This window comes from Venturia canescens, chromosome 11 (assembly GCF_019457755.1).
Source record: "Venturia canescens isolate UGA chromosome 11, ASM1945775v1, whole genome shotgun sequence".
In the NCBI taxonomy this organism is placed as follows: Eukaryota; Metazoa; Arthropoda; class Insecta; order Hymenoptera; family Ichneumonidae; genus Venturia; species Venturia canescens.
Window position 1 is genome coordinate 7367444 of NC_057431.1, and position 13263 is coordinate 7380706.

At 39.6% G+C, this 13263-nt stretch overlaps 1 protein-coding gene and 1 long non-coding RNA gene across 2 annotated transcripts; both read right to left on the reverse strand.

The window, feature by feature from the left end:
- Positions 1-1807: 1807 nt before the first annotated feature.
- LOC122418067 (uncharacterized) lies at positions 1808-7676 on the reverse strand. The gene is made up of 2 exons (XR_006262427.1): positions 7487-7676; positions 1808-2972 (listed from the first exon to the last, which is right to left on the reverse strand). It is a non-coding gene; the product is annotated as an uncharacterized lncRNA (long non-coding RNA).
- LOC122418066 (cytochrome P450 9e2-like) lies at positions 4701-6387 on the reverse strand. Its single transcript, XM_043432077.1, has one exon. It carries the CDS (start codon positions 6257-6259, stop codon positions 4757-4759), a length of 1503 nt encoding a protein of 500 aa, XP_043288012.1. The 5' UTR covers positions 6260-6387; the 3' UTR covers positions 4701-4756.
- Positions 7677-13263: the final 5587 nt, after the last annotated feature.

A 13263-nucleotide genomic window follows, 5' to 3' on the forward strand; every position in this document is an offset into this window, starting at 1 on the left:
TCCACATTGCAAAACAAAACGGAATTATAAAACTGAGGAAAAATCTCAATTATCCAATTTTACTGTTCGCTCATACCAAAAAACTCTCCGCAGTTACTTTGCGTATTAAACTAGCGGACTACCTCAAATCATTTAATCGGACAAAACTCGTCCAACTTTCAAGAACTCAAATATTACAAACTTTCTGAATAATCAATGTAAAGTTTTTTTTGTAGAAACAATGCTAAGCTGCTGTCCTCGTTACTGTTCACTGCTGTCGTTTCGATGCTCTTAAGGAGTTTCAGTACAGAAGTCAAAATATTAAGAAATTGATGAAATTTGGTGATAATGTTCTTCAACATCAAGTGCGAAAACTCAAATTTTTTCAAAATTTTCTTCTACTTAGTTATCGAGTAATTACGCATTAAAGCAGATTTCTCATGCCCGGAATGTATACCTATATATATGGAAACGCTATGCTTATACACGTAAACTTTAGTGATCAATTACTCGATAACTGTGTAGAAGAAAAATCTTAAAAAATTTGTGTCGTCAAATTTGGCACTAAAGAATATGTTCACCAAATTTTATAAAATTCTGAACTTTTTGAATTTTTTAATTTTTTTAGCATGGATTAGCATGGCAACATTGTATCGCCTGTACCGAAACTCCTTAATCTACTTCCGTTGTGTCCATTACGTAATTTTGGTTCTCCTCGCAATTACTATGCTTTACTCTTATTCTCGGTAAATTTCCTTTCTTACAGATAATTTGCATGATTTGAGATCTCCTTCTCATTGCCCAACGATAAATAGTCCGCTTGTCCAGAAACAGCGTTCCTGCAATCACGATTCTGCTTCCTCCGCATCGCACATCACACGGGCTGCTCATCATTCGTTACGCTCAGAAAATGATCTCGTAAATACTCCGCTCCTCAGCAAAATGCCCTCGAGCGATCATGTCCTCTTCGGGATTCATCCCAAGTGAGAACTCAAACGCACACAATCTCATAATCTTGAGCCCTCTTCTCTTCTCCTTGCCCTCCTTTTTTCCTTGACCCTTGCATTCACAGAGCACGTTTTCTGCTACGTATTTACTCGACGACCGAGGCCATCAAACTTTATTCACGAGGGAGGCGCTCTTTTCGTCGTTAATATAACGACAAATCGAGATTCTTATGCTCCGAATCTTCATTCGCGAAGGTGCTTAAAAAAAAATGGGCAAAGACCTTCGGTTTATCATTAGCTAACGAGAAAACATCAGGCATTGCCAGCTTGTTATTGCGATCGATCGACTATGGCCATACGATTTATTTCTAGGCGATAACTATGACACGTCCAACGAATAGCTGGGCTTCCCCTCACTGTACGGACATCTCAAGACAGAAATAGGGGAGACCAGAGCAAAGCGAGGTACTGAAAAAATAACAAAAATTATTTTTCCTTTCATTCTTGTTATTTGGTATATTTCATTCGGAAAAAGAAAAAAGAATATTTAAAAAAATTCTTTTCAATCAAAGAGGAAGAAAAAGAAGAAATTTTGCACAAAAAATGAACATTGGAAAATAGGAAATGGTAAGCATTAGTGAATAATTTCACACATGCATTATTTATTAAACTAAATATAAATGAAAGATAGAAGACAGCGATTAAAAAAAATAGTAAATTATAAAAATTCAAAAATAAATAAATAAAAAATAATAGTAATAAAGTATGGAAAATTTTGTAGGAACTCTAGTTTTTTTCGACTTCTTTTAAAAGAAGTAGACAAGGTTCCTAGGATTGAAATAGTAGTGAATGAAAAAATTTCTTTTTAGAGAGGTTCTCCATTGTGAGGCAAGAAATTTGGTTATTTTTTATTTTTTTGACAAAAATTACAGTATATTTATTGGTGTTGGTAATAGATGAAGCTTATAAAAATTCTAAAAAGCAGAATACTTCCTCAGGCACTCCGTTTTGCTCTGGTGTCCCCTAAAGTAATTTTATGAGTTGTCAAACGGCTGGGTAGAGCTTGTTGTCCCTTGTTTTCTGGCTTGAACGTCTTCGCGACGATGGGAGTCGAAGCTTAGTTAGATGGCATTTTGGCAAATCACTGAACATCACAGACCTTTGACAGTCCCCGATGGCCGAAAGCAGCATGATTCGTTGCGTTAATTACAGAAAACTTGTGTGGCGAATGAGAGAGAAGGAGACGAGGAAAAAGCGACGCAAGGCTCACTTGAAACGATTGCAAACAGCCAATTTCCCGAAGCGAGTTGTTTAACTTTATGATCGAGGATTCGAAAGCACTCGAAGCAGCAAACCAAGCCACGAAATTTCATCTTTTCTACCATTTCCCTTCCTTCGCCTTGTTTGGTCAAAAGCCGGCACAATCCAGCTTGGGAAAACATCGATCAGGCGAAGCCTGTTCCCAAATATCTGTGCTGATCATCGCGAAGTTCATTTCGAACGTGATTAAATTATCCGGACAATCGTCCGCCATTTTTGTCACGAATCTAATCAGCGTCGTGAGTCATTAAAATTCATTTACGTTGCGCAACGAAATCACAATTTAATTCTCATTAGCTCTGTCTATCTTGGGCGTGCCTAACGATGACACCAAACCGACGTTCGTCTCATTTTTTATTTTCTACATCGATTACTGCGCTGAGACTCGTCAGTTGTGTTTATTGTAACGCACGTGTTTGAACATCGCAGATTGAAATATGGAGAAAATTCGGTCAATTTGTTGCAATGAAAAGTGTCACGTTCGCTTCGTTGCTGGTGAAAGAAATCAAAGAGCTCGTCAGCAATGGCGAGCAGTTTGATGCGAGGAGTCAAGGTCGGTCGACGAAGGCCTTGGTGCGTTGCTCAATATTATAGCAACCGAGCGCGTGTCGATTGGATAACGAACGTAGTTTTAGCGATTGCGTTATTCGCTCCAAACTTTGTTCATTATGTTCTCATTTTTCGAATCGAAATTTTTAACAACATCAAGGAGCTTGTTCCACTGACCTGAAAAGATAACGAAAATAAAATTGATGTTTAGGAATTAAGGAGAATCACAGTGACCCGAAATTCAACTTTGTTCTTCGACACGATTTTCACCTCGAAAATAGTAAATTTGAAAAGAAAAACTTCTTGGGTCTTTCAAAATATTTTCTCTATTACGAATCCCTCGTGATATTAAATTTCTGATGAATAAGCGTTATGCAAATGGATTTTTATCGTTTCAAATGTTTTAAAACATCGTTTTCATTAGATTTTTTTCTTCATCTGAAGACTTCAACTTCATTGTAATGCCTTTGGATTTTTTTTTCGGTTTTATTATACCCTGCGGAATCTTTCCATTCAAAATTTATTCTATCGGGTAGTTCTATTGCCAATTCGACGCTCAGTCCACGTAGATATCTTCACTCCGACCATTTTCCAGCATTTTCATCTTTCACATCAATTTCAAAAAATTCCGAACAATTTAACTTTAACAAAAACAAAACTAATTCGAGTTTCGATTTTCCCGTGGTTTTTCACGCGCCTCACCTCAATATTCTACACAATATCGTGTGATACGGTGGTCTGAAATATTAATTGAAATGAAAAAAAATCGCTCGAATGGCCTTGATTTTTTTTTTTTTTATATAAAGAACTCTATTTGCAAAGGAATAACTTTGTGATAGAACATCATCATACAAAACTGATCGTTTTGCATCATTCATATATGCACAGCCCAGCTCGATGGGAGTGCCAGAGACAAGAATAAATTTGAAATAAAAACGTGGATTGCATAGTTGACGTCGAGTTTGTGAGCGAGAGAAATACGTGGAATAAGCGCCAATTAACTCGTCAGCAGTCGGGCCATCGCGTTGCTCTATACGTTCATTGGGACGACGATCGAACGGATGTTCTCAATGGCATAAGAAGCCACGTTTGTCTTTATGAGCGATAAAATAAAAGTTGAACGAATCAGGAAGAATTCGCAAGTTGCGCTTATTATTCTTTTACAGAACGAATAATCGTTGCAGTCGAGACTGCTGGAAACGAATTTACGATCGAGCGCCACAACTACGGTGATGTAATTCGGGCTAATTGCAATTTATCAAAACAAACACTTGCACAACAGGTCTGAGGTATGTTACCTCTTGTCGCTTCATCGAACGATTCTGATGCTACAGCGCGATCACCAACCGATAAAAGTACCAAAATAGATGAGTTCTCGTATCGATGTCTTTGGAATGTGGATTCAACACCGCAAACGAATTTTTTCGTAAAAAAAATTGTTTTTTTTTCCTTCAAAACTTATAACTCGTTTTCCAGCGTTTTCATAGTCGGTATTGAGAAACCGAAATTCGTCGAGCACCGTTTTCAGGGAAATTAACCATGGAGAAAGATCTCCCATCAGCAGATCGCAGTGAAACGCACGTTTTGGCCCCGCTGTGTGTTCAGTACCGAAAAACACGTTTGAACCGTTTTTTTATGAAAAATATTTTGTTATAAAAACTCATTTGCTGTGTGGAAAATGAAGGCACGGAAATGGCTCCAGCCTCAGATGCGGTCGTTGTCATCGCCACAAACTTGAAAACAAAAAATGTTGGAGCGAACGAAATAGAGAAAACTTGGAAAAACCCGTAATTTGGAAATGAGTAAATTTAAGAAAAACGGTGTTAAATGGCAATTCAGTCACGAAGAAAGTAACTTTTTGTATTATAGCTTCAAAAAAAGAACATTTTTCGTAAAGTCATTGAATTTGTTCATCAGCGTTTGAAGTTTATTAGAAAAAAGTACATTATTTATCACGATTTTCAATGTCTCGGAGAAATTTTCACCCAAAAGTCGTTTTCGGCTGTCATTGTAAAATTTTTTCGATTCAACGTAATTGGGTTTTCGGTCTTCGAGCAAGGTTCCAGTCGATTTTTTGAAAACAGATAAAAAATAGCCAATTTGACTTCCATCAAAGCGAATCTTTGGCCAATGCAAAATCGGGGTCCGCTTCCAAACGGCAGGAAGCCGAGCGGTTCGACTATTTTTCCGGTTGTAGGGTCGATGAATCTCTCCGGATCGAAGACCTCAGGATTTTTGAAGTACTTGGGATCGTGGTGGAGGCCGTAATAAGGTAGCCAGAAAACGGATCCTGGTTGCGCCATGAAGGGTTTGCCGCCGGGTACCGCAGCTGGAATTTCAATAGCTTTGTTGCAGATTCTGTCGGTAGCTACCGCCGGGGGGTATTTTCTCAGAGTTTCGTTGACGACTGCTTCGAGGTAGCGCATGCCTTGGAAAGCTTCCCAGGTCAATAGTCCGTTGTTCTCATTGAGAGCATCGTCGATCTCGGCCTGAAGTTTGTCTTGGACTTCTGGGTTGACCGTGACCTCGTGGGCAGCGAAAGACATCGCTGTCGAAGTGGTCTCGAAGCCGCCAAAAAAGAATATGAAGGCTTGGGCTGTCATGTCCTCCATTGTGAGATTCGGAGCTTTGCCCGAATTGCGCGCTTCCATCATCAGCTGAATCATGTCATTTCTCGATTTGCCTTCGGCCTCTCGTGTTTTCACAGTCGACGATACGATGTGCAAGAAGAAATCGACGACTCTTAGGGGGATGATTCTCATCTGAAAGAGCCTCGAGAGCCACGGGGAAATTTTGAACATGAACAGCTTCATGGTCCTGAGGTAGTCAAAGGTGGTCGCATCGCGTCCCATCAAGTAGAACTCGTTGGTAGGATTTTTTATCGAGTCGACCGTGATGCCGAAGGCTGCTGTGGCGATAACGTCCATCGTGTACCTCGTGAAGTTGTCTTTCAGTTCTATTTCTTGGCTCTTCGAGCTAAGATTGTTGGCGAATTTGGCGCCGCATTCCGACACCAAGTGAAACATCCCCTTGATCTTGCTCGAGGTGAACGAGGGACTGAGGATCGATCTCATCGATCGCCAGCTGTCGTCCCGCAGGCCGAACAGATTTTTCCCGAAGAACGGATCCAGCCGGTCGTCCACCAGGGCAGTGTGGTTCACGAAGTTGTCAAAGTTCTTGACAGTCACGAATTTTATGACCTCCGGATCACGCAGCATGATCGTCGGTATCGTGAAGTCGTGGAATCCCACGTACTTCGCTTCAGGGTGACTGTCGTAGATCCTCTTCACTTGCTCCGCGATCGATCGTTGTCGCATTACCACGGGGCCCATATTGCCCACCAATATCCGTGGCTCCACATGAGGAACGTCCCTTCTCTCAAAAAACTTGAGAACCCCGACGAGGTAGTGATAAGCTGCGAGGGCGACGGCCACTCCGCCCAGAACCAGGGCCCAGAACACCATTTTTCAGATATTTACACGCTCGGTAAAGCTTCGATATTTTTCTCGTAAACTCTTCTCGAAACGTTCGCACTAACGGTCGCTCGTTCTTTTGCCCGTGCAGACCTAAACTACGTCAGAATTCAGGCAGACTTAGCTTTATATATCCGCCTTCTGATCTAGAGATATTGACACTTTTCTTCTTTATCTTTATCTTCGCGATTGCGAGACAAACAATCAAATCTTCGATACCGATGTATACTTCACATCGTTTCCCGGAGAGGAGCCACTGCATTTTCTGCACAATCATTGACGCTCATGGTCAGCGTTGATGGCCCGTGCACGTGGCCTCCCACTCCTAGTGACGCTGCTGCAACGCATCATTTTTACTACGCAGTCGATTTAGTCGTCCTCATCTAACGTTCCACGTCCGGTCTCAATCTCTGTTTTCAATAATAATTTTTATTTCGTGGAGGGGACCTGACAACAGAAAATATTCTCTCGGTCGCATATTTTCTTAGCAATCCATTGCGATATAGATAGACGTTGTTGCGTAAATTTTATACTTTTTCATAGAAATAAACAAATTTATTCAGGATTCGACTCCCGTTCGATCAAAACAGTGAAATATTTTTCTGTGATGCTGCTTCAACGGCCTTTTGATTTTTTGTTAAACCTTGTCAGATATGAAGAGACGAAGGCATTTTTTTTTAATTTTTTGTCCTTTTGGCATCGACGAAGCAGAGAAATGACTTTGTGTCCTTGAGATGAAATGAATGAAAACTCGGCTTCTGCTGGAGTATGAGAAATCCGAGAAAATTGTGCCACTATTTTGTAAAATTCGGGCAGGAAGAGCTTACCGTCTAACTTGAGAGTTTCTCGACTGGCGAGTCGACCTTTATTTAGTCGATATTTACTACGACGAAGAAATCATTTTCACCGAAGATTTAGTTCGGCACAAATTTTCGTTTTCTTCATTCCTTTTCGGTCCGTTGGAAAATATTTTTCCAAAAATTTGGCACAGCGCATTATCGCAATTTTCGTTCAAATTTGCCATCAAGAAATTCGCCGGAAAAATGAGACTTTTCACAATTTTTTTTCGATCGGAGTCTCCCAATGACCATTTTTTGTTAGACCGACCAAAAGACGATGAAAAAATTTGTAAAATATTTTAAAAATTCCTTTCGATTCACTGGAATAATGCGATTTTGACAGTTCGTGAAAAGTGTATTCAATCGATGAAACTCTTACCTCGAAACGTGTCTTCAGGAACCGGTTCGTTTCCAATGATTATTAAAACAGCACACAGAGTCGATGAAGAATGTGTCAAAGTTTGAGAAGGTTCCTACACTTTGGAGTATTCTTCGCTGACATTTAAATCCAGAATAATGGCCAATGAATCAGTCGTGCCGATGAATCCACGATGAAAAGTCCAAATCGAAATAATAACCTACAAATAATCGTGCATTCATGAAATTAATAAAATTCGAGCGAAACTCGATCTCCAAAATTTTTTATTATCGCTTCGAACTCTCCCCTACACGCTACTAAAATGTCGTTTAAAATTTATTTATTCCATCTTTGATATCAAGCCAGAGAGAATAATCCAAAAAATTAATATCTTTAGCGTGGAGAGAAAATTTTATTTGGAGCTAAAAAAGGACACGCAAATAAAAAAATGTCTCGTCTGATTCGCGCTAATCAAGTTATATTCGCTCGCTCGCGTACCCGGAAACCGGAGCTTTTACAGCACACGTTTAGAGATTTATTTTCACGGGGCTACCGAGTCGCGATCTCAACGTGACTTGCCACGGGCTTTTTCGTGTAAGCTTACCACGCGCAATCAAATTTTTCAGAGTCAACGATCAGGTTTATTCCACCGGGACATTCGTAGAACGAAAAAAAAAAATATGAATTTTCCACATTCCGGAACCGGAAACTCGAAATTAGGTTCGGCAATCTTCGGGCTCCTCTGATCGCTCATTTCCCTCATAATCAAATTTACCAAACTTGTTCTCGAGGCAAAAAACTACAAATTTTTTTCAGCATTTCTCCCGAGTGCGATTGCAAAGCTAATTGAATCGTCCGAAGATTATGAAAAACCGATTAAAAAAGTTGATTCGTTCCTTGTTTGAATTTATTCACCCCTCAATCTTATTCGTCCAATTCCAAATGTTTAATCGCGAATCGAGATTACGCGTTCGATAAAAAAAAGCCATCAAAGTGCCCTTTACAAGTGAGGAGGCACGTTTGAAAATGAGGAAGCGGTAGTTTCCTGCGTCCTCCGACTTGCCAGGAGATCGGGTTGCGTTACCTACACACGGAAGAATTTGCCCGTGTATATACAGAACGCTCCCGTAAGTGAGGATATGAGAAGAGGAACGCGACGAAACATCCTGGTTTGAAGTACGAGGCAGGGAAACAGGCAGAGGAGAAAAGCGGAAGAGAGAATAGAGAAAGAAGGAGCGCGAAGGAGGGAGAGAGAGAGAGAGTGGTACGAAAGTGTTTCAAAGGTGATGGGATTCATTTACGCAGGCGGAACTACCGTCGGTGCTCGAGGCTCGAAATAGCGAGAGGTACAGCGTGGAAAAAGGTACAAGCAGTGAGAGAGACTCGAGGACCAAGGAAAATGAGATTATACGACACGAGAGCGAGCCTTGATACTATACATACAGAGGGTCTAACTTTCTATGAAAATACACGAGGAAAAATAACGTTTGTCTAATTTAAATCGAGTTTCACCATGAATTCGAGAAAATTCAGCGCGATTCCCATGCGTTTTATTGGCTGTAACTACGAACTGCCTTCGTGTCAGTTTTAATATTACATTTTTTCGCGTACTACTGCAGCGTCCTCGGAAATAATTGTTTCACTCAAGCCTTGTGCTTCGTTACGTTCGACATGAAAGAAAGCAGCGTGATTTATCAATGATCTCAATATCGTAAAATTGTATCGTAGATTTATCAATGAATTAGGAAAAATCTCTTACGAATTATAATCGTGAATAATTTTTAGCAGAGGCTTTTGGATGCTATTGAATGCGGAGTTCTCATTGGGAGTGGTGAGCGACAAAGGAATTTTTAATCGATTACTCGATCGATTGACTCTTCGTTTAAATTCATTGAAATGCTCTCGAGCAACGACGTCAACTCTCAAATGGCTGATAAGTTTTTTAACTGATTATTATTATCGATATACGCGTTTATAGCACAACGTTAGGATATCGGTAGAAGGGAAATCGCGTTACTCCGGTAAGAGGTTAAAAAAGAAGCACAATGGGCATAAAGTCTCGAGAATCGTTCGTTGCGCATTATTGCGACTTGTACGTGAGTGAGGAAACGAGAAAAAAGATAGAGAAAGATAATGGGATGAAGAAAAGAGCGCGGTGGGGAGATGATAGATAATAAAACACGAAGGTAGAGACGAAGGAGGACGGAAAACAGTGAAAACAGTAACATCGAACGCGAAAAGAAGTGAGAGATGGAATACGACGAGAGTGTCAAAACAGTGCCATCCTTCACGCTGTTATGCTCGGCCCATTTGAGATTTGCTAGCGGTATGGCGCTGCAAATATCGCTCATCCCCATCCCTATTAACATATAGATCATTGACAATCGAAAAGGCGCAGCTGGAACTGGGAGAATGAAAAATTTCAGAAATTACGCCCTTCTGAAAGTAAGAAAAAAACTTGAACGATCAGAAGGGCGTAACTTTAGTGATTTTGTACGTAAAATGAGGCACGTTACGCCTTTTTGCCCGTCACTTTTTTACTCTGACTTTCACAAGGGCGTAACTCGCAATATTGGAGCCTGATATTGTACGAACCGTGCCGTTTCGTTCGTCATCAGTCCATGGGCTTTAATACGTGTATATTTTGCACTTTTTTACCTTTCTTTATGTGCATCTCCTATCCGCGCGGAGTTTGTACATTCGAAATTCCAGCACATCGCGCGCTCCACTTCGATTCACTTCGTGTTTACATCAGCACAATTTGTATATTTTGTACTACACGCTCTATCTCTCTCTCAGAGAACATGAGACTGTCATCGAAGCGGAAGAAGCGCGACGAAGCACGATGAAATACGATAATTTACACCGCTGCTTCGCACATACATAAACTCTTGTTGTGACATTTCTCTACCAGCTCTGAAATCTCTATATTACGAAAGTTTTTCATCCCCCCGCCCCCTCCATCCCCCGATACGTGGAACCTCAACTTTTCTTTCTTCCTTCCGTTAATGTATTCCGGTCACTCTCGTTTCTCACGTTCGTTCGAATATTTCCGTCACAACTCTAGAATCGTTATTTGTTGTAACGCCCTTGTTTTCTACCCTCGCTTATTTTCGTCATTTTATCATCTCTCGCGGGCCTTCCATTCTCAGAATCTCTACAAGTTCATGAAAAATAACAGGCAAACTCGCTTTTTATCTCTCTCGTTCTCTCCACGAGCCGTCGCCTCGTTTTGTCTGCCTGAAGAACCATTATTTTCTTTGTCTCTCGACTACTATTTATATCTCTCGCAGTCAGTCATTAAGCACATTTAAATACGCACGTTCATTCCAGTGGAAGTAGCGACAAGAAAGTTTTCAAAATACTTAAAACTACGATTCGGTCAATCAAGAGACGAAGACAATGCGGGGTTGGATTAACGAGAACTCGAAACCTATAATTTCACAGTAATTTTCTTAACATTTCATTCACCATGCAAAAATAAGGCTTTCTTCTGTCGAGGGAATATTTTTATAGGATTTTTTATTTTTGTTTTCGTCTGAAGCAGATTATTAACGCAGTTGAAAATCGTCGAATTTTTTAATTAGTGAAAAATTTTCGAAAATAATCAATGTTTGATTATCATTATCGTAAATGTATTTTGATAGCTACATACTTTTTCAGGCTACAAATGATGCTGGAAGTTGAGAAAAAAAGAAATTGAAACGCATCAATATTCGATAAGAATGTCGATATGAAACACACCCGCAATCAATTCGATACAATCTTTGATCTTTCGAATTTCTCGGAGCGCATCTATAGTTCCAGGTTGAACGAGGAATCGGAGTATGGCCGACATCATCGTTGATAAGCGTCTTTGATTTCCTTTTGCTCGATAAGCCGAGTTATGTGTGGTCTCACCCCGAGTTCGCAAAGCAGCACGAGTTCCTGAATAATTCTCTCTTCCATGCCACTAAATACATCAATTAGTTTGTGGCTGGAGAGAAACAGAAAGGGGCGGAGATCGCTTCGAGCTGGCCTTCCCTGGATGGCTGAACACTGCGACGCCGCCGATTTTGGCGACCCCGATTTTGTCAACCTCGGTTGATGCAAGTGCGATGCGCCTGGCCGCTCCACAAAATGGGGGTCTCGTTGTAAAGCTAAATCGTTCAAGAGGACCGAGTTTGAAAAATGAAACAATTTCAAAAGCATATTAAACTCTCTGATTATATCGCAACGAAATGACTCAAATAAACGAATTTCCGTCGTTCAGTTTCAAAGATCTGTTATTTATGAAAAACTTCGTTGTTTACAAAACGTTCAACTTCGCTTTGGTCCCTCTCGCCAAACTTTATGTTTTGCTGTTCACTCATAAAACATCCCGACTCGCGTTATTCAATTATGTCGCAAGTTTTATCCAAGTTTGCAAACATTGACCGGAAAGCCAAGTTTCCAACGTGACTGTGTCGAGACCGGTAGTCAGAGCAATCTTGTGAATAGGAGAGGCAAAAAATTCGCTTTCCACGTTCCTTTTTCACCTTCATTTCCTGTGAGCCTGGATTCCAAATTTTTCGCTCTTAAACCGTCTGAGCTCAATCCTTTTCCAAGCAATAAAATGTCCTCGCACCAATTTAATGTCCCATCGCTTCTTCAGTTCTGTCCACAACGAGAAAAACGATATTCGATAAAATCCCATAGCGGACAAATATTCATTGGTCAAAACGTATGTGAACGAAAAGGACGAAAAAACGATGAAAAACTAAAGTTTCGGCCCATTTCTCAAATCAAAATGAACACGACAAAAAAAATTTGCTTTCCCAACCAATCAGCTGATTTTAATTATCAAAACATTTCCTCCAAGCATTCGTTAATCCCACGTTTTCAATAACCAATTCGCACTCCTTGGAGTTTCACAAATTCATGACGTTTTCAGGCATTTTTGACATATCTTTTAAGGTATAACTCGATGGATAGCTCGACCAAAAATTATATCTGATTGGAATTTCCGTACTTCGTGATGCAATAAAAATCTGAAAAAATTCAACAACATTTGGAAAGCTATGAACAACAATTATCAATAATAATATTGCCAAAAAGTTGATAAAAAATTGTTTAAACAATTAATTGTTCAATGATTTCGCGGTGACCTATTGTTTCTTTTTACGAATAAAATGTGTGTATTTTTCCGAATGCTCGTGAATTTTTTCCGAATTTTCGTGGATTTTTGAAATTCCTTGAAAAAATTTTGAAAAAAATTTTAAAAAATTTGAATTTTGGATATGTTTTAGAAGACGTATTTACCATCAGTTTTGAAAAGTCTCAAGGTTACTGGATCAAAAATGTACAAATAGAGCCACCTGAAAAATTTAAAAAAGGGAATTTCAAAAATCGACGGAAATTCTGAAAAAAATCATGAGCATTCAGAAAAACGCGCACATTCGATTCGTAAAAAAAACAAGGGTTTACTGTAAATTATTTATTTAAACAATGTATTAATAACTTTTGGGCAATATTATTATCGATAATCGTAGTTCATAACTTTCCAAATGTTGTTAAATTTTTTCAGATTTTCACTGCATCACGGAGTACGGAAATTCCGATCAGGTACAATTTATCGGCTGGGCTGTCCATCCAGTAATACCTTAATCTGTAATTCGTAAGAAAGTAACCATAAAGCCTGATATTAAAAAATGAAGACTTTCGACTCTGAAAATATTTTTAAAACCACTTTGACACAAGGGGCAAAACTTCAACGAAACGTGTTTTGCTGTCAACCCACAAATTTTTATTCTACACTTTTATGGAATAATCATGCACGT